Genomic DNA, 27,988 nt, shown 5'->3' on the forward strand with positions numbered 1-27,988 from the left:
ACCCCCAGCTGCTCTGGAAACCCACCTACTGGTAACCGAGATCGCAGAGGGGCTTGTGACCATTCTCCTCCCACCATGCCAGAGCGTGCCCAGTGCTGCGAACTTGGAAAGAGCCGCTCCCGAGCGCGTTCCCGTCCCCTCGGCCAGAGCCGCTCCCGAGCGCGTTCCCGTCCCCTCGGCCAGAGCCGCTCCCGAGCGCGTTCCCGTCCCCTTGGCCAGAGCCGCTCCCGAGCGTGTTGCTCCCCGCAGGTGGTGCGGGCGCCAGTGCCTCCCCCACTCGCAGGTGAAGCAGCTTCCTGAGGTGTCTGCCTGTGAGCGACTGTTGGAACAGGTGTATTTGGCTGTAATGGAGGGAATTCCTTGTCCAGACTGACTAGCCTGGCCTCTCACCTGGACGGCTCTGCTCTCCCGCAGCCAGTGGCTGGGGGAGCAGTAGCCCTGGGGTGCCTGGCCAGGGATGGGCACACACTGCCTCATTCCAAAAGGGGCTCAGTGCAGGTGTGACCTGCTCCTGTCCCACCGAGTAGGCTGTCCCTGTGCAGGCGGCATGGTGCCCTCTTCCTCCGCTGGGAGCTAGCCTAGGGCCCAAACCCCTGCCTGTCTTGGTTTCCTTTGGCTGGGAGTCAGCATCTTGCTCTGGGGACCACACTGTAGAGGAGAGGGGTTGGATGCAGATGTTGTCTCATTAAAAAGCAAAGCAGCATTAAATTAGAACTGGAGGGAATCCTGTGCCTACGGCGACTGCCCTCTCTGCTGTCCAGCATGTGGTTCTGGCTTTCCTTCCTCCGGGCAGAGCCAGTGAGGCCCTGACCACGCCCAGCCTCTGTCACCCCAGAAGGGAGTGGGTAGCTCTGGGAGTAGAAGGTGTGGCCCCTTATAATAATTACAGATGGATTAAGCAGCCTCCTGGGGAAACTGTCGCAGGGACCATCGCTCTACTGCCTCCAGCAGGGGAGAAGGCCTGGACCAGAGGTGACCTAACACTGAACCTCACGTGACGTCCTTTATTGTTTGATGCTGGTGAGACAGTTGGGACAAACCCAGCGATGGAAACATCCCTGTTTATTACGCTTGGGTTTGTAACTTGATTTATTTTTAGCAGTTGACTCAGATCTCCTGGAACCCAGGAGCTGGGTGTCTGCGCTGTGCCTGCTGTGTGTTGACAGGCAATTGATCATGTGCTTACACCCCTTCCACCTCTGGGGCAGCCAGCGTTTGGTATCAAAATAAGGGTTAAATGGCACCAGGCCCTCTGGACACCGGCAGCAGAATTCCCTGGGGGAGGAGGGAACTGGCAGTAATCCAGGAGCAGCTGCTGGCTGGCTAACTCGGATGGAACGGATTTGCTGCTCATTGCTGGTGCTTTCCCACGCCCCTTGACCTGCACTATTATCTAGCTCAGCAGCTAGCCAGTGCGGACTCCGGCCTGAGAGGGACTCGGGAAGGGAAGTAGCCAGCTCAGCAGCTAGCCAGTGCGGACTCTGGCCTGAGAGGGGCTAGGGAAGGGAAGTAGCCAGCTCAGCAGCTAGCCAGTGCAGACTCCGGCCTGAGAGGGGCTCGGGAAGGGAAGTAGCCAGTTCAGCAGCTAGCCAGTGCAGACTCCGGCCTGAGAGGGACTCGGGAAGGGAAGTAGCCAGCTCAGCAGCTAGCCAGTGCAGACTCTGGCCTGAGAGGGACTCGGGAAGGGAAGTAGCCAGCTCAGCAGCTAGCCAGTGCAGACTCCGGCCTGAGAGGGACTCGGGAAGGGAAGTAGCCAGCTCAGCAGCTAGCCAGTGCAGACTCCGGCCTGAGAGGGACTCGGGAAGGGAAGAAGCCAGCTCAGCAGCTAGCCAGTGCGGACTCCGGCCTGAGAGGGGCTCGGGAAGGGAAGTAGCCAGCTCAGCAGCTAGCCAGTGCGGACTCTGGCCTGAGAGGGGCTAGGGAAGGGAAGTAGCCAGCTCAGCAGCTAGCCAGTGCGGACTCCGGCCCGAGAGGGGCTCGGGAAGGGAAGTAGCCAGCTCAGCAGCTAGCCAGTGCGGACTCCGGCCCGAGAGGGACTCGGGAAGGGAAGTAGCCAGCTCAGCAGCTAGCCAGTGCGGACTCCGGCCCGAGAGGGACTCGGGAAGGGAAGTAGCCAGCTCAGCAGCTAGCCAGTGCGGACTCCGGCCTGAGAGGGGCTCGGGAAGGGAAGTAGCCAGCTCAGCAGCTAGCCAGTGCGGACTCCGGCCTGAGAGGGGCTCGGGAAGGGAAGTAGCCAGCTCAGCAGCTAGCCAGTGCGGACTCTGGCCTGAGAGGGGCTAGGGAAGGGAAGTAGCCAGCTCAGCAGCTAGCCAGTGCGGACTCCGGCCTGAGAGGGGCTCGGGAAGGGAAGTAGCCAGCTCAGCAGCTAGCCAGTGCGGACTCCGGCCTGAGAGGGACTCGGGAAGGGAAGTAGCCAGCTCAGCAGCTAGCCAGTGCGGACTCCGGCCTGAGAGGGACTCGGGAAGGGAAGTAGAACCCTGCAGGCACCAGATGCAGGAAGGAGCTGGAGGCTGCCTGCGAGCAGGAGCAGCAGGCTGGAGTAGCCTGGACACTGGCTGTGGAAGGAAGGCCACACAGCAGGCAGCGCACGTGCCTCTCCTTGGCTGGGGGCTCCATAGCAGTAGCAGGAGGATGCTGGGCAGCAGCCAGCAAGCAGGATGTGGGGGTGGTGGGAGGCTGGGATGGATGGGCCCCAATGGGACACGGTGGTTACCCTGACAGCTCTACTGAAGTGCCCCTCGGGGCTGAGTTCAGAACGACTGGTGCTGTTTGCATTGGAACTGGGGTATTCGCACCTTCTGATTTCCTGCCAGTCCCAGGAAATGAATCATCTATTACTTACAAGGGACCCCCTGGGGGCTAGCACCTGACGAGCCTAGTGCGGGGTGTGGGCGGGGGAACCGCTGAGCTCATCTGGTAGCCTGCGGAAGCACTGCATTCACAGCGACAGCCCGCAGTGGAGTGAGTGCGTATAGCACAGGATGGCTGTCCTGTGGGAGGCAGAGGAATCCCGTACCAGTTATCAAGGCAGACGTTTATCTGCACCAGGTCTCAGAGCCATTAAACATGAAGGGAATGCAGAGAGAGTGGAGGTCTGTCTGTGGCTCGCTGGGCAGGGCCCTCTCAATTGTTCAGTTTGGATTCCCCACTTCTATGGATGTTTCTCATACTGTTTTGCAGATATTCAGGAGTTCTATAAGCTGAGCTTACTTTCTGCACACCCGCAGCATCAGATCCCAGATCCAGCCCCCCGTATATCTGACAATCAGCATGATGCCAGAGAGCTGGGCTCACCTGCTAGCCCCGGAGAGCCCCAACGTACTCTGGAGGTAAGAAGGATGACTCCCACTTTCTGTGCCAAGCTGCATGAAAACCCAGATCCTCCCCACTTTGTCCTACGTCAGTTACATAGATCCCAGTCAAGTGAGGGGAAATCTGTAACCGTGCAGCAAATGGGTTTGTCCCCCCATACAGGCAGACAATCTATGTTCAGCACAGGCATGGGGTAGCCGCTGCTGACACTTTTATTCTGTTCAAGACACATTCTTAAACCATCCTCCCTGCGGTATCTGAGCACCTTCCAGTAATGCATCAAACGATGTGAGTAGCATCTGTTGTGTGTGGCTTGTCCTCTCTCCCATCTGCTCCTCACCTTGCACTTGACACGGAAGGTTTGGGAAGGTGGGAGTTCATTTCATAGTCTGGGGTCAGCCCACGAGGAAGTTCTGTCTGCACAGACGACGTTTATCCTGACGGTAGAAAGTTCCATTGTGCCAGGGACGTGCAGCTGTGGGCCAGAGGCCTCATCCAGGTGCATCAGGCACTCTTTTAGATATGCTTCTGGGCCCTGGCCAGTGAGTGCATTGAAGAGGAGGACCGGGACCTTTGAACAAAACTCTGTATTCATTGAGAAGCGAGTACAGGGAGCAGAGGAGAGGTGTGATGTGCTCAGGATAGCCCATGTCACTGAGGAGTCATGCTGTGCCATTCTGTACTAGTCTGACTCGCCAGGGTTGAGGGCCTTGTGCCCAAGAATATTGCACTGCTGTAATCCAGACTGGAGGTGACTAAGATGTGGCTAACAGAGGCCAGGTGGTTGTTCACCAGGATAGAATGGAACCTCCTAGCCAGCTGGAGATGGCCGAAAGCATTACTTGCAGATGCGGCTATGCGAGCCTGTGGGGGTAGTGGTGTGGTCAGATGGGGTGAATGACAGATAAAGCTGTGTCTCACCTTTATATGCTGGCAGCTGAGTCCAGTTCACCTGCTGTCTCCATGTAGGTGTTGACTAGGATCAGAGAGAACTTACCTTGTTGGGACTCCAGGGTCTAGCTGTCAGCAGTGGACCTCTTTCCTAGCATAGATGGAAGGATAGTTTCAAGGGCCATTACTGGATGGTAATTCACACTACTGTCTTGGCAAGAACAAGTGCTCGGGGCAGAAAGAGCAAAGATGGGAGGCTTTTCTGGTCCTTGGGTTATGGGTGCTTGACTTCCTCCCCACCTCAGCAATCCAGTCACATGCAGGGATACTGAACTGATAGCTTCAACACCAAGTGCCAATATAACCTAGTTCCCAAGCTAGCCTCTTGTCTGTCAGTTCGTCTTGCCTCACAGGCAATATCTAAATACAAGTACAAAAATGAAAATCATTGGCCACAAACCCAACCCTTGCACTCACCACCCATGGGTATTTACTCCACTGTTGTCTAAAAAGGTGGACAGAACAGATGTCCTAAAAAGCTGCCTAACTTTAGATTCAGAAGGCTGCAAATGGGAAATAAATACCTAGATTCATAGAGTTTAAGCCTAGATGGGATCATTAAACCTGCTAGTCTGACCTCCTGTATATCGCAGGCTGTTAAATTTCACCCAGTAACCCGTGTGTTGAGCCCAGTAACTTGCTGGTTAAAGCATAACATCCCAAAAGGTATCCAGTATTTATTTGAAGACATCTGAGGCATCACTTCCCTTAACAGTTTGTTCAAATGGTTAATCACCATCAGGGTTAAAAATTTGTCCTGTATTTCTAATTTGAACTTGTCTGGCTTCAGTTTCCCAACATTGGTTCTTGTTCTCTCTTTCTCCGCTAGATTAGAGAGACCCTTAGCACCCCATATTTGCTCCCATCTTGCAAAGAGAGCTCACCTTAATTTTGTAGTATTTTAGTAGTGGTCTCACCAGTACCATGTACAGAGGTAAAATCTCCTCTCCCTTTTCCAGATTCAAACTCTGGAGCCCAGGCCTCTGAGCAAGAGAACCCAGCCACCCATCCATTTACCCACAAGAGTTCATCACTGTGAATGATGCTTCTCAACCTGCCACGGCCTAAATATGGGACACAATGTGTGACAGACACAAAATTAGGGACACAAAAAAATTTAATCATACTGGAAACATAAAATGCTGCAGGAATCCTCCCTTTAATTAAATAACTCTTTCTATGACTTTAATGATTTAAGGATAAAAATCTTTCAGCTTAATGATTCTGCATTTCAGATTTACATAATTTTCAATTATGCCAGTGAGGGAACTCCAGATCAGTATGGAGTATAGAGAACTTTGGAGCTGACAGAAGTGATGTCCCTTTAAATTAAATTCACTTGAGAGGTAGAAAAGGATAGATAGCAATGCAAAGAAACCTGTAGTGGACACAGAAATGCTTTGACTCTCTGTGGGGTATTTTCTAGAGCAGCGGTTCCCAACCTTTTCAGATTGGCAACCCCTTATTTTAAGTCAAAAATTTCTGTAGCCCCTCCACTTTCTCTGTAAGTAAGGGTGGAACATGTATCAATGCTAAGCCTAAATCATTTATTCGTGTATGTGTTTCAAGAGACTGACAGAGAATATATAATCTTGAAACATAAGGGTGTGCAAAATTTTCATTGCTTTAGTTTGTAAAAAAGTCAATGCCACACACACACACTCTCTCTCTCTCTCTCTCTCTTCCTTCCCCCCCCCCCCCCTCCCGCCTTTAGTGACATCTGTTAGGGTTGGGACTAAAACAGTGAATTGTGGATTTTTTGGTTTGAGGGCTGAACTGAAAAATCTGAAAAAAAAATTGGTTTAGTTCAAACCAAAACTGAATTTTGTTGGGCTTTTTTTCACCAAAACAAACCTCTCCCTCTGCTACAAACATATTTTGGGTAAAAAAATTTCAGGTGTGTTTCACCTGTTTTTTTTAAATTAAATAAATTTTAAAATGAAACACTGTTTTGAAACAAAAAGTTGACAAATTTCATTCTGAAATCATGAAATGATTTTCAGGTTTTTTTAATCTGAAACTATTTGCTGAATTCGACCTGAAGTCATGACTAATTTTTGTGCCCTGAAAAATGCATTTTTCAGCAAATTTGCCATTCGCTGAAATTTTTTTTGCTCAGGTCTAGTTGTGACCCTGTGATTGAGAAACGCTGCTCCAGAGAACCTTTAGATCTTAGCAGCCTTACATGTGGTCAGCAGCTGGCCGGTGTGGGGTACCAGCCCCTGAGAATGAGCCAATGCACCTCGCTCTGATAATCAGTAAAGGCATGTGGAAACAAATGGGAAACCAAAACCAGGCGGGAACAGTAGAGTGGGAGGAATGTTTACAATAGCATCTTAACTGGCAGCCAGCGCTTGCTCAAGTGATAAGACCTGTTACACCCCAGGGCCCCATTGAGTTGGACTTCCTCAGATAGGCAGGATTTTAAACATTCTTGGTTGAGTGTTGGAAGGGAAGGGACAGCTGCATGTACTTTCTTTAATTAGTTGTTTGTTGTACGAGTAGCAGGGCTGGGGAATGGGATAGCAGAGATCTCTGGGCCTCCCCAGCCCTGAATTCTCTCCCATTTTCCAAAAGCTTAAAATCTCTCCTGCAACTCATGCTTTTGTTTCCTCAAACATATGTTTGCTTTACATTTGAAGTATTCCTAGTATTAAAGAGTTAAGTGCTGGCAAACAGAACCAAACAATGGCTCCTGCCCAGCCTAGCAGAGAGTAGGGGGATTTCCTGTAGCCCCTACCTCTCCCCCCTGAGAAGCACCCCCTTCCTATGGAGCCTGTGACCACTGTTCTGCACTGAAGACTCTGGTAGACAGTAAAGAGTTAATCCTTGCTACGGTCTGAATCTCACCAGGGTGGAATATGACCTCCCAAGGGACCTTCCGCCCCGCCCTGCGTTTCCCAGAGTCTATAAATGCATGAGAGAGTTCATCTGTCCTTGAGGAGTTGAGTTAATTTTTAACCTGTTCAAAACATGGCCACCAGGGGGCAGAAAAGGCACCTTCCTATTCCGCAGAGCTTGGCGGCCAGAGGGTGTGTGTTCCTGGGCAGCGAGATGCTGTGGTGCCAGCAGGCTGTGCCAGGCTGGTCAGCCTGCCCTGTTATATGGCCCCAGGCTGGGACAATGTGTCAGAAGCCGGTTCCCAGTGTAATTCTCTTTGGGAAGGAGGAAGGCTGGCCTTTTGGCTACAATTACTACGTATGCGTACAGCACCGGTCACAGTGGGGCCGTAGAATCCAAGCCACAGAGAGCAGTAATCCCTCCCCCACGAGCTCTGCTCTGCTCTGCCAGTCAGCACCCCAGGGGTGAGCACCAGCCTCTTGCCTGTCCCCCCAGACTGGCTAGGTTTGTGGGAGGGTGGCGCAGCCAGTCAGAGCTGCTTTTCCTCACTCGATAGCAGGCACATTCGCTTCACTCCTGCCTGCAGGCTCCTGCATCACTCTTTCCTCCACCCAGGGAGCATGAGTCTCTCATGCTGCTGGAGACAGGTTGAGTTTCTAGTCCTCCTTTTCCCAAGTGCAACAGCCTGTACCCGTGTGAGCTGTGCTTCCTGGCCCCACTCCATGCCTTCCTGTTCCCCATCTCTCTGGCTTGCAGAGGCAGGTATGCTGAGCACATGGCTTGCACAGCAAACACAGGAGTGGCCATAGCCATCTGATCTTATTAAGGGAGACCTGGGGTTTTGGCTCACTGGTGTGTCACTGAACTCAGTGGAGAATAGTCCCTTTTGTGCAGGTTTCAGGGGCCTATGGCACAATCTCTGGCACTCACTTGGATGGGCAATTTCTCCCTTTCCGTGCCAGTGAGACTCTGCCTAACACCAGTTCCTCAAGTTCAGGATAGCAGTAACCTGGGTATTTGTGTATTGGCAGTGGACAGAGCCCCGGGATGTCTCTGGGACGCAGAACCCCGGGGATCCCTGTGCAGCATCTCTCACTGAGAACTCTTAGTGCGGGCTGCTGGCACCGGACTGTCAATGTCGGGGGGTGACGGTTCTTTAGGAATGCAGTGGCATCAGAAGGAAGTGCCTGAAATGGAACAGTGCCAAAGCCACGAGCTTCTACTCTGGTGAGCGGCATAGAATTGCGTTCTCTCTACCAGAGGGGTACACTAGGTTGCGGTGCACTACTCAACCATCCAGCAGGGGGCAATAGCGCACTGACATGATCCAGCCAGCCCGGCACTGGGAACAGAAGGGAGCCTAGAAAGGATTCTCCTACATGCCTAGACGGGACCAGTGATATTCTCACCAGCAGCATGGGCACAACCACGGGGACGGGGATGGGGGCTTGTCCCCATCTAGGAACCTCACCCTCGGTGTGGCTGTGGGATTAATGCACCCCACCCTGGTTTCTCTCCACCAGCTACTTCTTGGCTGTGGTAACACTGCTGACGAGCAAGGCTGGCTTCCATTGGCACGGCTCCCTCAGCCAAGAGAGATGCGTTTGATCCATCTCGGCTTGTCTGACGCCCCCTTCCTGGGGGATCCGGGCTCCTCCACAGCCACCTCTCGGTCCCTCCTGTGTTTCCCTTTGCTTCCATTGGCCTGTACCCACCCATCTCGGTGTTCCATTGCAGGACACTCCTCTGGATACTGAGCAGAGACCGGCTCAAGGGGCCCAGGGAAGCAGCATGCTGGGGCAGCAGCCACAGCTGGTGAGAGTGACTGTGAGCAGCCTGGAGTCGCCAGCCAGTGTTTGCAGCCTGGTGGTTCGTGCCCACAGCACCCTACCCAAGGTGAGTCTCCAGGCAGGATCTGGCCTTTGATGCTCAGGGCTTCACAGGGACTCTTCATTGATGTAACTGGGTGTGGGCGCAAGGCCTTTGAGCAGGCTGGTAGAGTTAAAGCACCAAAATAAAAAGTGTAGACAAGCTCTAAGAAAAGGGGGAGCCTGGATTGCAGAGTAAAGCCCCTTTCAGCTGGTTTGGGACTGCACCAGCAGCAGAGCCACAATGCAGGAGTGTGTAGAAATCCAGTTCCAATTCTCTGCTTCCCAGGGCTGCAGCCAGATCCCATTCCAAACAGACATAAAAACCCAGTTCTGGTTCTTCTTTTCCTGGTATCCGGTGCTGGATAGTTTGTCTGTTCTTATGTGCTGCTTGCCTTCCCCTCCTGGCTGTGATGCTTGTCACTGGACCAGCACATCTGTTTCTCGTATGCAGTCTTGTGGGCACAAGGGGTAGAATGACATAATGGTGAAGGGCAGGAGAGGGTGCTGGCTCCCCACGTCGTCTTTTCCTGTTGAATTGATGTTTACAGACTCTCACCACGAAACGATGCTGACTCCAGATTTTTACTAAGAAAACTAAGACTGCTGTTTCTCTCGTGCAATTCAGCCGAGCCTGAGTCTATCCCAGGGTCCCTACGGACTCCAGCTCTCGAAGGCAACTTCCTGGGAGTCTGCCCAAGAGCTCGGAGTGCGAGTTCAGTGCTGCTATTGTGTCTCCATAGTAAATCGTGTGTAAGGGCTGGGAAGGCACTTCCATTCTTGATCCCTTTTCAAATGAATTATCCTCCAGGCTGAGAGCGATTCTTTGGCAAAGTTCGGTACCTTTCCATACGGGTGCTTTGGAGGCATCTGGGAATGGGGAGGAGCAGTATAAGAAATGTAGCAGATGCTTTTCTTGTGCCTGGGTAACACCAAAAACCAGGTTGTTTAAAAAACTCCTGCCTTATCGTGGTGTCAGTCCTCTGGGACCTAGAGAAATATGAGGTAGAAATAAAGAAGCTGAAAATCCTTCCCCACACCTTTGCAGTATTCCCGTTTTCCACTGAACTTTAAAAACAGTGAAGTCCAGAGTTTGGGTCACCAGACGTTTGACTCTTGCATCTTTCATAGCTGTGCACACTCCAAGGTTTCACATTGCACACTGAGTAAATGGTTTGGTTTGGTTTCCTCAGTTGCTACTCTAATATAACATGATGGCTGAGAATGTAACCTAGTTTTAGGCATTCATAAGAGAAAACATGTGATGCCTTTTTCCATAGGTTAGAGTGAGTGAGGTGAGTAGAGCCAGTCAAAAAAAATGGAGAAACAAAACGCAGCCTAGCAACCCAAGCAGCCAGTCTGCACATGTGCATTAGCTATTGGCTGCTGTTTCACTTCGTGTTGCACTGCTGTACCTGTACTGGTTTCAAACCAGTATTATAGTTAAACCTGTGTGTAGACAAGCCTCTAGATTCATGTATCTGCCTTCACAAGTTTATTGCAGTATTGTAGTCATGTTGGTCGCAGGACATTAGAGAGACAGTGTGGATGAGGTAATATCTTTTACTGGACTAACTTCTGTTGGTGAGTGAGGCACATTTTTGAGATCTGAAGAAGAACTCTATAGAAGCTCAAAAGCTTGTCTCTTTCACCAAAACAAATTGGTCCAATGAAAGACATTACCTCACCCACCTTGTCTCTCTTCAAAAGTTCACAGCCGGTAAACTGAGGATGTGTCTTTCCAAGTCCATTTCTGTGGGCAGCTTGTTAGCTCATAATCTACACAGTGTGATCTTCTGGCATTTGGTTACCTCCTGAGTGGTTGCTTTATAAACATCTAGGCAGGTGTAGGTAGATCACCTGTCTCTATGTGCACAGTTGTGTCCCTGAGAAGACTGAGAGAGTCAATATGTAGATCTGAGGAAGGAACAGAGGGTAATGAGTCCATTACAGATGGGAACAGAAATCCAGTTCAGGTTCTGCTCCTTCCAGAGATTTTATTCTCAGTTCACTCTATATGGACACAGAATCTGCATCAGTTTTCTCTTCTTATAGTCTTCACTATAAGCAGAGCCAATAAAAGCAAAGGGAAACATGCAGTCTTCACTAGGAAAATTATCCACTGAAAGTAGGAGTCAACCATGAATCTCCTGGTCTCTCTAATTTAGGTTAGTCAAGTCCGAAGAGGATGGTAGAGCTCTTCAGAGGGACCCATCCAAGCTAGGTGAATGGGTAACCCTATGGCAGATGGAGTTCGTTGTCGATAAATACAAAGTAATGCACATTGGAGGGAAATTTTAAAACTATTCTTACACCCTACAGGCAGCTGAGTTAATTGTATCCACTAAGGAAAGGGACCTGGGCATCACTGTAGACAGCTCAGTGAAGATCTCTGCTCAGTGTGGAGTGGTGGTCAAAGAAAGCAAACAAGATGCCAAGGGAATAATATGGAAAATATGATAATGCCTTTATAGCCATCAATAGTATGGCCTCACCTGGAACACAGTGGGCAGTACTGGTCACCCCCTCTCAAAGGATTTTGCCAAATTAGAGGAGAATTCAGAGCAGGAAGACGAGAATGACGAGGAGCCTAGAAAAGCTCTTGTGTGAGGAGAGATTGAAAAGACTGGGATTGTTTACTTAGAAGGGAGACAGCTAAGAGGGGCCATGATAAAAGTATCTGAAATGACTGGTCCGGAGAAGATAGACTGGGAGCTTCTGACCTCCCTGTCTCATAACAAAATAACAAGGGAACATTCAGTGAAATTTTAAGGTGGCAAATTCAAAGCAAATCAAAGGGAATACTTTTTCACACAACATGTAATTAAACTGTGGAACTCATTATCACAGGATGTCATTGAGGCCAAGAATTTAACAAGATTCAGAAGGGATTGGACATTTATATGGCTCTCCAGAATATCCAGAATTGTTGTAGTTAATACTAACGCATTTTGGAAGAGCTGTTAAACCTCATGGTTCCGGGTATAAACCAATCGCTAATTGTAAGGGATTAGGAGATGTAATGTGGGAGTCAGATCATCTTGTATCTGTTATTGTGGGTTTCTTGCATCTGTGTCTGAAGCATCTGGTGCTGGTCACTGTCAGACAAGATACTGGGCTAGATGGATCCTGGGTGAAACCCAAAATGGCTATGATTCTGTTCTCTCCACTGGGGTTGAAAATTGTTTGGGTGCCAGCATAGGCAGCACCAAACTGTTTCCAATATCTGTTACAAAATAGTAGTTAGACCCCTGGGGAGTGAGAGGGAATAAGGGGAGCTATATCTGTCACTTCTTGTCAACAGCTGGTGTGTCCTAGGAGTCTTCCATGCATGACTAGTGTATAATCAGTCAGCAAACCATGCTGTCTGGGATTCTCACATGGACCGTGCTTGCAAGTGTCAGTCTGGTTTATACTTTATTGTGTGGGAGCCCGAACCAGGCCTTTCATAGGTACTTCAGCGGGAGAGATAATGTACGTGCCCATGGGCGGTGGAGGCATGGGGTTAGCACTGGAGCAGAATGCTGGCCGGGCGCACCGGGATGGAGGGGAGGAAGGGAACTGGTGCTAAGCTGGAAGTGCGGCAGCACAGGAGTATGGCCTTTCTATTTGTAATGTACCACAAGTCCCTCTCGAGCCTAAGCAATAACAGAATTTCTCCTGCTGGAAACGTCGGAGAGTCTCCGTTCTGGCTCAGTCAGTGTTTGTGGCTGAAGTTGCAGCGTGAGGAGCGGAGGAGGTCCTGGCAGTGCTGTCGAGTTGTTTTCCACTCCCCATGCAGCCTGGATTTGCTGATTCCCTTCTTTTTGAATCCCCCATTTTACATCCTGTGAGCCAGTGTCTTCTTCTGGTTCCTTTGGTCCCCTTCCCAACAGTTCTGTGTCACTTCCCCTTCCGAGTCTGTCTGCTGTGAATGATCCAGTGTAATCCCTGCAGGTGGCTCATTAATAGCACACTTCAGGCAGCGGATGAGGGTGCTGGCGAAGGAGCCTGCACAGAGGAGAGCAGTAGCTCTCCCTGGATCTTCTCCTGGCAATTGACTGATTCACTCTTGTTTTCCATCAGTTTAAAATATCAGTTAGACAAAGAAATCTTTGAGGGGCAAAGTCCTGCCAGCCTGCTGACTGATGAGGAATCCGTTAGAGATTCATAGCGAGCAAGGTCAGAAGGGACCAGTAGTCTGATCTCATGCATTGCACAAGCTGGAGAATTTCACCAAGTGATTCCTGCATCAAACCCATAACTTCTGGCTGAGCTAGAGCAGATCTTTCAAACGAGACAGTCCATCCTAATTTACATACTTCAATCCACCCCTCCCTCGGGAAGTTGTTCCAATGGTTAATTACCTCACTGTTAAAAATGTGCTCCAGCCATTGGATCTTGTTCCACCTTTGTTGGTGCTATTAAAGAGCCCTCCGAAATCTTCTCCCCATGTCGATATTTATAGACTATGACCAAGCCCGTTCTTAGCTCTTTCTTTGTTAAACGAAATGGATTGCGCTTCTTTAGTCTCTCACTCCAAGGCAGGTTTTCCAGCCCTGATTTCTTTCTTGTTGTTTTTTCTGACCTTTCCAGTTTTTCAACATCATTTTGACATGTAGACAGCAGATCTGGGCACAGTATGCACGAATGGCCTCAATAATGCCATCTGCAGTGGTAATACCACCTCCCTGCTGGCGCTCAGTATTTCCTCCTTGTACATCCGAGGCTCACAGTAGCTCTCTTTGCCACCTCATTGCAATGGGGACTCAGGTTCAGTTCATTATCCACTATGCCCCAGGTCCTTATCAGAGTCACTGCTTTCCAGGCCAACCAGCGGTCCCTTCTCAGTAGAAAAGAACCGTGTGATGGGCATTGGATTGGGACTGGTGTGTAATATAGGAATCTGCTTTACGTTTACATTTTAATTTTCAATTGCCAGTCCTGGAGTCTGAAGCCCTGAATTTATTCCCCCAGGACATTTGCCACAGGCAGTACAGGCTTTCCACGTGCCCAGTCCCTCACCACTATTCCTCAGTCCTACTCTAGGGGAGATGGAATTCAGTCTGCCTGGGGCTCTGCTGAGGCTACCGATACAGGGGCAAGCTCCGACGTGGAACATCTTGTTCCACCTGGAACAAGAGACCTACCAGCTCACTGCATGCAGGAGCCCCTTGCTGGATAGTAAAAAAACAAACCAACCCTTTGGTGGCTGCAGACTGTAGCTGAATGTGAAGCAGGGACCTAGAGGTGAAAATCTCCATCTGCTTTGGGCTCGTTCTGGATGATTCTTGCATTCCCAGTGCCTGAGCCATGCAGCCGCCTCCTCTACTGCAGAGGTGGAAGGGACAGGGAGCAAGGGAAACTGCTCCTGTTAGTAAGAGTGAAGAGGAGTGATGACTCACTCCAGCTGGATCTCAGTCTGTGGAGGGACTGGGCAGCAGGAGGACGAGGGAGTGAAATTCCCCCTGGGGGAGAGAGCTGGTTGTGAGACTTGCTGGAGCTGGAGATGCTGAGAGCTGCCTCATCAGCAACTGGGGACCCTGCTGGGATCCCAGACCTCAGGATCTCCTGCTGCCTTTCACAGAAGCCCACAGAGTGGGGAGGAGGAAGTCTGAGAGCTAGATGGTTGGTTCGCTCTGTCCTAAAATGAGGGGGCCACTGAAAGAGCTGCTGCGGCTTCTGAAGGGGGAGTTGCTGGGGCCTAGCAGGGGTTATATCTGCATCCACCGGAGGGGAACAGCATGCCCCACGAGAGCAGATGGCAGTGTCATGAAGAGGATGCCACGGTCCAGGAGCAGAGACACCACCAGAAGAGGGCGCAGAGCTAATTCCCAAGACAGCCTGCAGGAGGCGCCGCAACAGTGAGTCGTGCCCCGTCACACTTAGCCTCCTCGGTTTACAGGCGGGATAAACATTCGTATCCTGGTCTAAGCGCATCCACACGGGGGCTGTACTGCTGCAAGCATATTGGCTCCCCAGGCTTCATTCCTACTCATGACCATTTTTGCTCTGATTTGGGCCTGCACTGACGTTTCATCCCTTCCTAAAAGCTGCTCTTTTCCCCCCTCCCGTCCAGGGAGCAGAGTGCAGGCAGCTGTGGAGATAAAATTAAAGAGGAACAATAACGCTGATGAGCAGACGCTCGGCGGCACCAGGCAAACGGTGCTCTTCCCCCTCCGTACATCTGTTTCCCACGTGACTCTGAACCAACTCAGACCTCGTCTCTATGTGCCTGCCGCTGTGGTCCATCCCCTCCCACAGTCCTCTGCTCTGAGCACACCGTCAGTGAGGTGTTGGCTCCAGGCCTTCCAGCCAGTTTGATTTCCTAGATCTGTGCCGCTATCGCTCTAGGCCCGTCGTAACAAGGGGACACAGAGAGACTATTTCAGAGAGCGCGTTTCCTGAGTGCTCCGAAATTGCAGGGTTTTGTCAGCCTGCCCAGTTTGGGTTGGGCGGCTGTAACATCTGCTGATTCTATATGCAGCCTATAAATAGGAAACCTCCGTGTGTGGAGATCCTGCCTTATTGGCAGTATGTGGGCGAGCAAGGGCATTGCTGAATGCACAGCACAGACCTGGGAGTTACGCTGTAGCTTGTTCTGGGCCCAGCAGGGGTAATGGCAGGAGCAGTTTTCCCTGTGCCAGCAGAGCTGAGGGCAAACTGTCCCCCTTGCAGAACTGGCCAGTATTTTATCAGGTGCAAAACAGTGGGGAAATTGTTGTAAAAGCAAACTGTGTACTAAGAAATGAGCACTGAGTGTAACTGCATATCCCCTCGGCCCCCTGGGAGCTGTGGTGTATTGCGGTGTTCAGTCCAGTGCACATGGCTGTGTGAGAGGGAGGCCTGATGGCCCTATAAATCAGGGGAAACCCCTTCTCCTAGTCGGGGACCTGCCTCCGTGTGTCTCTTCCCCTCCCTTGCACTTAGGTACTGACTGGCACTGGGGACAGATACACTAATGCTCCTCCTGAGGTCTCTTTAAATAGAAAACAGCCGCAAGGAAAGCAAAGCAAGGGGTGCAGATCCGCTGGCTGTGAGAGGGGCCGTGGGGAAGAGCAGCACCTGTAACCTCCTGGCTTTAGTTCATTGGTCCAGTGTCACGCATCCACCCTCAGGCCGCCTCGTCCAGGTGTGCTGCTGGGGCCAGGCACTCAGCCCCTAGGGCCTGGAGCTCCTCCCTGTGCAGCCAGCCTCTCTCGTCCCACCCTACTCAAAGCGACGGGGCTCAGTCCCAGAGCTGAAAATAGGAACCTGGAGGGCATTTAAAGGGAATTTAAAGCATGAAGCTGAGTTATGCGGCAGTGCTGGTGACTCCTTGTCTTCCCCACGCTCTGATTTCTCCGCACTCAAACAGTTAAAGGTCCCACACAAAGCTTGCTCCTGGGGCAGGAGTGGGTGCAGGCCACATAGCTGTAGGCTGTTGTTGCCGCATGCTCCCAAGATCAAACAGCTGGGTGTGTTTGGGGAGCTCCGTCTGGCCTGCAAACAGTTAGGTGTTCTGACCTGTCGTGCTCCACAGAAAGGGCTGTTGTATAACCAACATCCATCATGCAGCTCTGAATATGTAACTCATGCGAGGTGATGGGAGGGAGGGATAGAAATCCCTGTTTTTCTGGCCCCCCCAGAACAAAACGGAGAAGGAATTAGCAGGTGAACATGAAGCAGCTGCTTGCTAACCAAACAGGGGCCCAGGGGCCCTGCTTCTGAGATTTTAATACCTATGAATAAAGTCTTTTGCTACAGAAATGGCCCTGATACACATGAAAGTCCAGTCAGGCTGCTGGCAAAGAATACAAACCCCACAATGCATCACTGCATGGCTGTGTTGCATGTGCTCTGCTGTTCATGCATTTCCTCAAAGGATGGCTCCTGCCCTTGGCCATGCTGAAGCTGTCATTACAGAATGAACTTCCTGCTGCCTTATTTGGAGGCTGTCAGCTGACCAGTGCCAGCACCAGCCTCCTGACATCAAAGAACCTAGGAATTGCTAATAATAAAGAGGTGAGCAGAGAGGCACCCGGAGCATCAGAGGGAGAGTAAGTCCTCCCTGTTCCCCCGTGTTTATTTTTAGAAATGCTGAGCAGCTATTACCCATCGCTGAGTAGGAAGAGAAGAAAAACTGACCCACTGCCCAGGGGCCTGGAGAGCAGCTCTTGCTGGGGTCGATCAGTTTCAGCCGCTGGAATTTAGAAGCTCTTCAGCAGTTTTGTGTTTTTCAGGAGCGAGCACAAGTGCAGAAGCCGGAACAGTTGGGGTTCAAGTAAATATTTTGTCTTTGGCGCAAGCTCTGGTCTAAGCGAATTATTCAAACTGCTTCATATAACAATTGAAATCTGCCTGTGTCCAGAGGATGCTGCTGTTAGAGGGGATTTCAGCACTGAATGTGTCAGTGTGAACTCTCACGTCCCTGGATATTTTGGGGTTGACTGGCTCCAGTTTTACTAGAGGCTCTAGCTATTCCTACCCCAGGAATGAACAAGAAGGCAAGGGAGATGTGTAAACGGCTTCAATAGAGAGTAGAAAAAGTCCAGTAGATTAATCTAATCTAATCGCCTAGTGCTGCCCATCACCACAGTATCTGAGCACCGTCCATGTAAAATCAGTAGCAACAGTGAAGTCCCTAGTGGACTTCTTGGATTCTCTGGCACTTCTCCATTTCCAAGTATAAAAACTCTGCCTGAGAAAGGGTTATTTATTCATTGCTTGGTGGGTTCATTTGGTTGTTAATTTCAGATCTAATTGTGTTGATTTGGGGATTTATTTTATTTCGTGGTGGGGAAGACAGGTAGAAAAGGTGTGTCAGGGTTAGGAGCAGGAGGGGATGTGAGGGGGTTGTCAGTGTTAGGGGAGGGGCAGGAGGGGGGATTAGGGTAAGGGGGGTCAGTGTTAAGGGCAGGAGAGGGTGTCAGGGTGTGAGTCGGAGGGGTATCAGGGAGAGGGGATCAGTGTTGAGGGCGGGGGGGCGTGCCAGTGGTGTGCGTGTGACTCCTGTGGTGGTGGAAAGGCCTGTTCAAAGTGGTAGGTTTCTCAGTGGTCCCTGAGGACGGCCAGACTCTGGATTCATCCCGTCTCCTCTGCAGGGTCTCTCTGAAGCCACATCCCCTGGGCCCGGAACGCTGCATCCAGCCCCCCGGTGCTCCATGCTGAGGTCTGCTCTCTCCCGGAGCAGAACAGCTGTCAGGTGGCTCATCTGTCCACATTCGCTCCTTAATGTAGCTGGGGTTTAATCCAGTAACTGCTCTGAAGATGAGGACTAAGGCCTTAAACTGGCATCACTGGTGGACTCGGAGCCAGGGCAGGGACTGGCTGACAGGCTGGCTGTTTTCGCAGTGGCCTAAGCTGTGGAGGAGACAGGCAGCCCCATTTTGTACCAGCTGCAGCCTGTGCATTGTTTGCACATTCAGCTACAGCAGTGCGTCCTGCACCGCTGTGCCCCTCCCCCTCATGTTCCCACACAGCGTCATGGCGCGGTCCTGTGCCACCTTTGCCTGGTGCAGCTGGGCAGGAAACCAGAGATTGGTGCCCCGTTATCTGGGGTGCTGCCCCCTCATCCACTGTAACCCCCAGGTCCTTTTCTGCAGAACTTCTGCCTAACCACTCGGTCCCTAGTCTGTAGCAGTGCATGGGATTCTTCCATCCTAAGTGCAGGACTCTGCACTTGTCCTTGTTGAACCTCATTAGGTTTCTTTTGGCTCAATCTTCTAATTTGTCTAGGTCCCTCTGTATCCTATCCCTACCCTCCAGCGTATCAACCACTCCTCCCAGTTTAGTGTCATCTGCAAACTTGCTAAGGGTGCAGTCCACACCATCCTCCAGATCGTTAATGAAGATATTGAACAAAACCAGCCCCAGGACTGACCCTTGGGGCACTCCACTTGAAACCGGCTGCTAACTAGACATGGAGCCATTGATCACTAACTGTTGAGTCCAACGATCTAGCCAGCTTTCTATCCACCTTATAGTCCGTTCATCCAGCCCATACTTTGGGGGGAGGGATAGCTCAGTGGTTTGAGCATTGGCCTGCTAAACCCAGGTTGTGAGCTCAATCCTTGAGGGGGCCACATAGGGATCTGGGGCAAAAATTGGTCCTGCTAGTGAAGGCAGGGGGCTGGACTCAATGACCTTTCAAGATCCCTTCCAGTTCTAGGAGATTGGTATATCTCCTGTTATTATTATTAACTTGCCAGCAAGAATACTGTGGGAGACTGTATCAAAAGCTTTGCTAAAGTCAAGGAATAACACATCCACTGCTTTCCCCTCATCCACAGAGCCAGTTATCTCCTCATAGAAGGCAATTAGGTTAGTCCGGCATGACTTGCCCTTGGTGAATCCATGCTGACTGTTCCTGATCACTTTCCTCTAAGTGCTTCAGAATTGATTCCTTGAGGACTTGGTCCATGATTTTTCTAGGGACTGAGGTGAGGCTGACTGGCCTGTAGTTCCCCAGATCCTCCTCCTTCCCTTTTTTAAAGATGGGCACTACAGTAGCCTTTTTCCAGTCATCTGGGACCTCCCCCGATCGCCATGAGTTTTCAAAGATAATGGCCAATATTTATTTTCGGCAGTTTTTTGTGCAGCTGTCTCTTGTGCTTCTGTAACGAGTAAAGGTTGTATTGTGTTCCCTTCTGGTAGCTGTTCCACACAGAGGAGAACAGTCTGCTATTGTTACCAGCTAATTAAGTTATTCTTCAGGTAGTAGAAGCCTGTGTGGTTTGGTGCTCAAGGTCCTGTTTTTAAGACTTGCTGATAATTTATGGGGAGGGTGGTTACACTTGTGAAGGTTTAAAGGTTTGCTGTTGCTGGGACTGGGAATCCTCTGCTTCTTCCCGGGGAATGGGTGGTGCACGAAGAATAAGAAAATATGATTTACACTGTAAAAGTTCTCTCTGTTTTCCAGAGACCTTTGGCTACTGAAGCTAAACACAAGCAATCCATAGCTTAGCGTGGGTTAGGCTGTCTGGGGACCCTTAAACTTATTTCAGTGGTGGCCACATGTATGAATCACATCAGAACTCTAGTGTAATAGAAAAACAGAGAATTTATGTCCAAACAACCCATCTGTCCTTGTCTTTGAGGACAGGGGAACTGAAATGGTTGCTAAACACAGTGTACCTTTAAGAGAGACAAATGAACTGGCTGCTGCAGCTTCAGCATGCCACCTGATTGGCTGAGAAACTAGCAGGCAGGCTGAAGGAGGGGGCAGCCATTCAGAAATTTCCTGCATTACTGTCTTGTTTAAAGGGGACAGAAAAGGGGATGGCGGCTGAAGGAACATCCTGACTTTCCACCCCAGTCTGTGAAACATGAGACTCCTGACCCCCCCCTTCCACTGGGTGTTTCTCGGGATCCTGGTATCTCCTGCTGGGTCCCCAAGGCTCCCACTGACAGCACTTTTATGTAGTTCCAATCCAGTAAGGAGGCCTGAGTCCATTCAACAGAATCATTTGGAATGAACTCCAGATCGTTTATTAGCTGCTGCAAGGACAAACAGTATCAGAATTTCAGAGGCTGAGAGGCCAGGAAAACAAACAATGAGGGATGTATTTCAATCAGTCCAGCAGCACCCAGGGTTTCTGGTTATCCAGTCACCGTTCCAGTCTGGCCTGTTCAGAGGTATTGTTCCCGGACTGAGCAGGGATATTTTCTGGGCTGGGATGTGATGACACAGCCCCTGCCCAGTGATCGTTAAGGCTCAGCTGATGTTTTGGTTTTAAACCCAGATTCTCTTGAGTTTTTGTGTCGTTACCATTTCAGATCGCCTTGGGTGGGAGGTGGGGCCTGATTCTGCAGTGTGCTGAGTGGGAGGTGAAGGTGCTCAGCACCTCACAGGATGGTCCCTTGGTGTGCAACTTGGCAGTCTCCATAACCTGTTCTCCTTTTGTGTCCTACAGGGAGCCTTTACCTGTTCTCTCTTATCTGCAGACAGCTCTCAGGCCGGCCTTTGGGAGCTCTTGCTTGGAAACGGCAGTTTTTGCTGCAGGCAGGAAGACCTGAAAGGGGACTCTGTATTTCTTTCCCTTTAGGATGGTTTTGCCACAGAGCTCAGTTCCTGTGAGCCCAGGAACTGATTGGTCTGATTGGGGAAGGCTTCAGAGGCAGCATAACTCAGGCACTGGGACCAGGGGGCAAATCCCATGGAGCCTGCACAAAGCCCACTGAGATCAGTGTGAATCTTTCTCTTGATTTCAGTGGGTTTGGGGTCAGGCCCCTGGCTCTGAAGTGACCTTGCTGACTCAGGCTTCGCACTGATGTGTTCCAGAGAGAGCTGCTTGCTTTGGCTGAAAGAACTGGCTGGGCAGGTAGGAGGAGATAAAATAAGGGACCTTAGAGACCATCTCCCAAGGACCCCTCCCAAATTGGGAATGATTAAGTTACTGAAGTCTGAAAATTAGCAGCTCTGTTTGTCACAATATTGTCTATGTATTCAAAGCCCCCTCGTTACTTCTGTTGTCAATTCCTGCTAAGGCTGAATGTGTGAACGTGTCTGATACCTGCATGGGACTGGTGAGGAGTGGGCGAAAGGAAACAGAGCACAGAATGCAGCATCACCAATTCAAAAATCAAGAGTCAGGACCAAAAAATTACGAGATTTGCTTCAAAATCACGAGATCATAAAAAATAGATCTTTCCCTTTGTTTCCTGGCTTTTGAGCCTTGAGGCTGCGCTTGGGTCATGTTTTCAAGCTTTTCTCTGCAGTGGGGGCTGGAAACTTCCCCTTTTTGTAATGAAATTGAGATTCTCATGTAATTATGACCCCAGGCACTGGGCCTTTAAGAAAAACACGAGACTCGTGAAAAAATCATGAGAGTTGACAACACTGTAATGCAATGATCAAGTCGTGTTAATGTCACCCTTTGGGAATAAGGGCTTTTTTTATCCATGTGTCTTGTATGACACGACAGTGTCCTTGGGGCTTAAAGTGCAGGTCTGTTCTGAAATGTGAATATGCAAAAATGGGCTCCTGAGTTAACAAAGCTGCTCCCATGACACATACAACCATAGCAGTGTCGGGCTGGAAGGGATCCCGAGACTAAACTTGCCCAGTTTTTAAACCTTTCCTCAAGTTTTCTTTAACCTTTTATCATTTTAGTACCTCTTCTCTGGATGCTCTTCAGTTTGTCCACATCTTTCCTGAGCTGAGGTGCCCAGAACTGGACACAGAACTCCAGCTGAGTCCCGTGCCAAGCAGAACTGGACAGCTACCTCCTGTGTCTGACAAACAACACTCCTGTTAATACACACAGGAGAATATTAGCTTTTTTTCGCAGCTGCATCACATTGTTGACTCATTCAATTTGTGATCCACTGTCACCCGCTGACCCTTTTCAGCAGTATTACCACTTAGCCAATTATTCCCCGTTGTGCAGTTGTGCATTTGATTTTTTCAAGTGAAGTATTTTACATATGTTTACTGAATTTCATCTTGTTGAATTCAGACCATTTCTCCAAATTGTCCAGGTTGTTTTGAATTCCAATCCTGTCCTCCAAAGTGCCTGCAACTCCTCCCAGTAAGGTGTCATCTGCAGATTGCATAAGCATACTCTCCACTCCATTATCAAAGTCATTAATGAAGATACTGACTAGTACCAGACTGATGCAGAGCTGTTTTCTCATGCCCGCATATCTTGGTAGCAGAGATGCTGCTGGCTTTAGTGAGAAAAATTAGTATTCCCTTCTTTTTCTTTCTGTTGGCACTACAGAACCAGCGCAGGTACAGAGAGGGGGCCAAGTTCTGTTCCTGCTTGTGCATCATCAACCGAATTGCTTCCTAAGCTCTGAGAGACAAGGTGGGTGAGGTAACATCTTTCATTGGACCAAATGCTGTTGACAAAAGAGAGAAGTTTTTGAAGTAACACAGAGTTCTTCTTACTAAGTTCTCATCAGTTACACTTGTGCAACTTCACTGGAAGCCAATAGGTTTGCACAGGTGTCATTGAAGGTAACATTTGTCCTGCAGAACCTTTACTGAGGAGGAGGAGGAAGGAAAAGTCCAGTCTGATTCTGAGAGCTCTGTGGCGCTGGCAGTCAGAAATAAACGTCATTTGACTTGTAAATTGAGCATATTTGATTGGATGTCAAGGGGAGATGCTAAATGATTTAATTGGCAGTCCTTGTTCAGGGTAGAAAGACACTTTAGCTACTAATAACCATGCAAGCCTCTGGAAATTCTGAGGAAAGGTCCACACCATGTCTTTCTCTCGCCACATTCCAGTTAGGTATTGCCGTGACGCACTCCCTGAGGAGGGGGGTCTCAGAATAGGCAGCGATCTCATAGTGCTGCGAGCCCACTCCAGACCTACTGGCAGAGCCTGCTCTCATGGCAAACTGCACAGAAGTCAGAAAAAAACCCTCACGGCTTGGTACAATGTGTCAGGGTTTAGTGGCCATGTGGGATGAGAGATCCCTTCTCTGTTGGTAGCACCCTGCCCTCAACAGGTCTCTGGAGAGAAAACCTATTACCCCTGTATCCCTTGCAGTGATGTATGCAGCATCCACAGGGGTTAAACAATTGGATGACTTGGCAGGGGTCTCTGGTTACTCTGCCAACGAACCCCTCAGGGAGCATATAGCTTGCTGACCTGCTGTGGAAAAGAACCTAGGCAGTCACAGAGACTGGCTCCAGGGAGGGTCTCTGGTCCAGATAGCTAGAAGAGGGAATTTCTCTGCAGGGTAGTTGCTATGGTTTCCTTTCTTCTTGTTGTTTGTTTATCTAAATTGCCTTCTTTTAAAGGATTGTAGCAGGAGCCCCTGTCCTGGGACCCTAGGGAATGGGACCCTGGGGGTCTCATGATATTGTAGCAAAAAATAGAGCCCCTAGCAAGTGCCTGTTAAGTGGGTCTGAGGTCTCCTTTACAGAGGGGAGACTTGGACTCTGTTTGTGGAGTCTGCCGCTGGGTCCCCCGGCGAAGAGGATAACGCATCAATCCCCCTCCCCCTGTGGTCACAACCTTATTGGTTTGCCTTATTTTTGTCACAGAAATGAACTGTGGGTGCTTAGTGTGGAGCCTCACCCATTGATTCTGGGAGTAAAGCCTGAGGACCTGGCCCAATGGCTGTGGGTAACACGTCAGGAATCATCACATAAAATGAAGGTGTGTTTGGCTTGGGGAGGAGTAATCTGTGTGCAACCAGTTCCCTGGGGTGTCCAGTCATTATTATCCCTCTTTGTACTTAGCCCCGCATTAATTACTCCGCGGTTTTTGTGGGGAAACTCAGACTCGGCATTTAACATTTATTGTTCTTTCATCTTCCGACCTTGTCATGTGCACCCCTCACCCATGTCACACTAGCCTTGATCCCGTTTGTCTGCTCCTCCCACAACCTGGGCTCTTTAACGTCCTTGCAGAGCAGACAACTGAACAACCCACATACAGTAAATTGCAAATCAACCTTGCTGAGTTGGGAGCAGGGCCGGCTCCATCATTTTTGCCGCCCCAAGCGTCCAAAAAAAAAAAAGCCACGATTGCTGCTTTATCCTTCGGCAGCAGGTCCTTCCCTCCGAGAGGGACTGAGACCAGCTGCCGAATTGCCGCCGAAGAGCCGGACGTGCTGCCCCTTCCCATTGGCCTCCCCAGGCACCTGCTTGCTGCGCTGGTGCCTGGAACCAGCCCTGGCTGGGAGACTGTCGTTCTAGGGCGTCAGCACGAGCAGCCCAGCATTCAGACCATTGCATTACCTCCTCTCCCACTCCCTCGCTTTCGACCTAGTCTCACTGGAAACTTTACCGCCTGTGTGCCCTCATCTGTTGGGTTAATGGTTGCAGACTCCGCTATCTCCGATTCCTCACTTCTCTGTGGCTGGAGAGTATGTGGGAGATATCAGAGTTCCTAGCCCTCAGAAGGCTGGGCTGTCAGCACCTGCTCTAGGTTGCAAGTATCGGGGGGTAGCTGGGTTAGTCTGTATCCACAAAACCAACGAGGAGTCCGGTGGCACCTTAAAGACTAACAGATTATTTATTTATTTATTTATTTATCAGATACATGTGTTAGTCTTTAAGGTGCCACCGGACTCCTCATTGTTTTTGGGCTCTGGGATGTTGCGGCTAACAGAGATACACCCGGGGTAAAACTGTCCAAAGGTTTATCCCAGAAGAGTAAGCCCAGGTTGTCCCCACTCAGTTCTAGAACATGGTACTTCCCGCTGGGGGTTGCACAGGAGCACAGAAGCCCTGGGGGCCCAACTACCAAAGACTGTCAGCATCTGTGACTGTCCAACCAGTCCTAGAGAAACCGTCCCTACGTTCGACAGACATTGCGGCCTGCAGCCCAGTGTCGCCTCCGTTTCTCGGGGCAGCTAATCAAGAAGCTTGCAAAAGCCAGTCTCTCCAGTGGCACATGTTTAGCTGTCAGTGTTCTGGATACCTCTCAGCCAGGCATCAGGCCCGGGCACAGTACAGAAAGAAGCAGCATGCGTTGCTCTGGGGGATGACTTCCTCATCCCACAGACAAAGGGAAGCCGTCCGCATTTCCCTTGCTTAGCCTTTCTGCAGTGTTTGATGCTGTTCCCCCCACACTCCTGTCCCACCGCTGAGGGTACATCTACACAGCAGCTGGGAGCGAACCTCCCAACCCAGCGCTAGCGGAGCTGGAGCTAGTGCAGTAAAAATAGCAGTGTGGAGATTGCAGCTTGGACTCCGGGGCCTACAGCCAGCTGCAGTGTAGATGCACCCAGGGGCTGCAGCGTTGTTATTATGGGCAAGTATTCTACCTCCAAGTCCTTTCTTCAGGAGTTCCACCCACCCACCCAGCCAGGCAATTCTGACCTCCGTGAACACATCGTCCCAGTGCTGCTCTCACCAGTGGCTGGGTCCATCTAGTTCAGTGTCCTGTCTCCTGCTGTGGTCAGCACCAGGTGCCTCAGAAAACAATGCAAGAAAATCTGCAACTGTCAGATGGGGGATAATCCGTAAGAATTAGGGATTGGTTTAAACCCTGAAGCTTGAAGTTTTATATCTATCCCAACCCTTAGCCCCATCTTTCTTCACTAGCTATAACTCTGGATATTCTTATTATCCATATACATGTCCAGTCCCTCTTTGATTTACTACATTCCTGGCCTCAACAACATCCTGTGGCAGTGTGTTCCACAATCTAATATGTGTTGCCTGTAAAAGGATTTCCTTTCACTCAACGCACGATTAGCCTAACTGCTTAGATTGGCTTTTTCCATGAATCCCACTACAGGGTTAAGGGTACGTCTGTGACACCCCCTTGCAGGGCTGGCAGACACAACAGCCATTATTAAACGAGAAGAGCTGATTTATGTGCTGGTTTCCAGAGAACTTTGGGCTTTCCTGGGCTAGGAATTGTATTTGGCTTCTCGAAAAGCCTGTGGGGCAGAGGTGGCATTGTGAATGTTTGTAACGTGGTAGCGTGTGTCATTTTCACCTGAATACATATGAACCACCTAGAAACCTGTGCCACAGCCCCTTGCGGTTAAACAAGTGAGGGGCTCCGCAGATGACTGGAAACTTCATTCTACTGCCCAGCCCCACGTCAGCAACATACAGTGGGGGCTTCACACATCTCAGCTGGGGCCTGGGGTTGGTCCTTGGGGTCCCTGTGTGCACCACATCTTAATCAAGAGAGTGTTGGTGTCCATCTCCCCTCCTGCTGCGATCGCATAACATCCTTGTAGCGATTTCAGCAATTGCTCATGGGGGAAGTGACATTAGGAAAATATTTCTGTATTTTTAGCTCTTTGTTGCAGTTTAACAGCTGGAAACCAGGCAGAGAAGCCAGTGCCGTCCGTATTATTCATTTGTGTTGCACGGCCAGCCAGAAACCCCAGTCAGTATCAGGACTCCTGGTACTAGTTGATGTACAAACACATAGCAAGCGACAGTCCCTGCCTCATAATGCCTGCAGCCAGAGTCAAGAGAAGACACAATGATGTGAGCAGCAGGACTGTGCACACCCCCAGGAGATGCTCCATGGGCTAGCACTGTCTGCAATCAAGGAGCAGCACTGATGTGTCCCAAAGGAGTGTGGGAGATGGGGATTAAAGTGGGTAAAAATTGAGCCATTTGGATTTCTCAGCATCTCTTAACACCCAATTGCACTGGTTCTGAGCTTTGTCTGATGGGTGGGAGCAGCTCCCTGGGCTCTGGGCCAGGGAAGAAAGGTGTATTCATTATTCACCCTTCTCTCACACTGAGCAGTCTGCGGGGAAGCTGCGTACTAAGTGGGAATTTCTTGTGCTCTTAATCTCTCCATCTGCGCTTGGGTTTGGTACCTGGAGCTAGTCCCAGCAACTCTTTCATTGTACAGAATCCTAGCACAGAAATGATCACAGCTAGGCTCTGTCTAGTCCAGGCCCGGGGAGCTGGGGCAGGACTGTTCTCCTCAACGGTCTACAGGGCCTTATCCAGTCTAGTTTTAAATATCCCGAGTGGTGGTTCCTCCCTTCCGTGTCAGGGCATTTGTCTCAGTGTTTCATGTTTTCACTGTTCGTTGGCATCTAATCTGGTTATCTAGGTTCTAGACTCTGTGTTCAACCCATTGCTCCTAGCTGTACTACTGCTCTAAACAATTCCTCTCCCACCTGGGTGCGGATTACACCCTTCAGATACTTACAGGCTGTTTTCAGTTTCCTACTTAGCAGAAGCATGACGTAACTAAACAGATTCCTGTGATTGTCCCTCATAGCTCAGCCCCTGATCATTTTAGTGGCTCTTCTCTGAACTCCTTCCAATTCACTCCTTCACTTTCTTCCTAGTACAGAGGTGACCTGTATTCCAGGGGTCATCTGCAAGTACCTGCGTGAGGAATAAATACTGAATAATGGGCTCCTCAGCGTAGCAGAGAAAGATTTAACACAATCCCCTGGCTGAAGGTGAAGCTGGACAATTTCACACTAGAAATAAGGTGTCCATTTTTAATAGTCAGGTAGTTAACCATTGGAACAGCTTACGGAGGCTCATAATGGAGTCTCCATCGCGGGCAATGTTTAAATCAGGATTGGACTTTTTTTAACAGCTCTGCTCTCGGAATTATCCTGGGGCAGTTCTACAGCCTGTGTTACGCAGGAGGTCA

General features: G+C 50.2%; 1 protein-coding gene across 6 annotated transcripts in view; it reads left to right on the plus strand.

Annotated features, from left to right (window-relative positions):
* DLG3 (discs large MAGUK scaffold protein 3) overlaps positions 1 to 27,988 on the plus strand; it is a 163,478-nt gene that overhangs the window by 20,506 nt on the left and 114,984 nt on the right. For 2 of the 6 annotated variants that reach the window (XM_039486972.1, XM_039486974.1), the window contains 2 exons: positions 3,181 to 3,329; positions 8,842 to 9,000. The exons of 1 other annotated variant lie outside the window; for it this stretch is intronic. In XM_039486972.1, coding sequence (XP_039342906.1) covers positions 3,181 to 3,329; positions 8,842 to 9,000 — 308 coding nt within the window. Of the gene's footprint in view, positions 1 to 200; positions 284 to 999; positions 1,076 to 1,845; positions 3,330 to 8,841; positions 9,001 to 27,988 lie in introns of those variants that run through there. 3 more of the 6 variants (XM_039486976.1, XM_039486973.1, XM_039486971.1) reach the window with 3 other exon arrangements.

The sequence above is a fragment of the Mauremys reevesii genome, linkage group 9 (assembly GCF_016161935.1).
Source record: "Mauremys reevesii isolate NIE-2019 linkage group 9, ASM1616193v1, whole genome shotgun sequence".
Lineage (NCBI taxonomy): Eukaryota > Metazoa > Chordata > Testudines > Geoemydidae > Mauremys > Mauremys reevesii.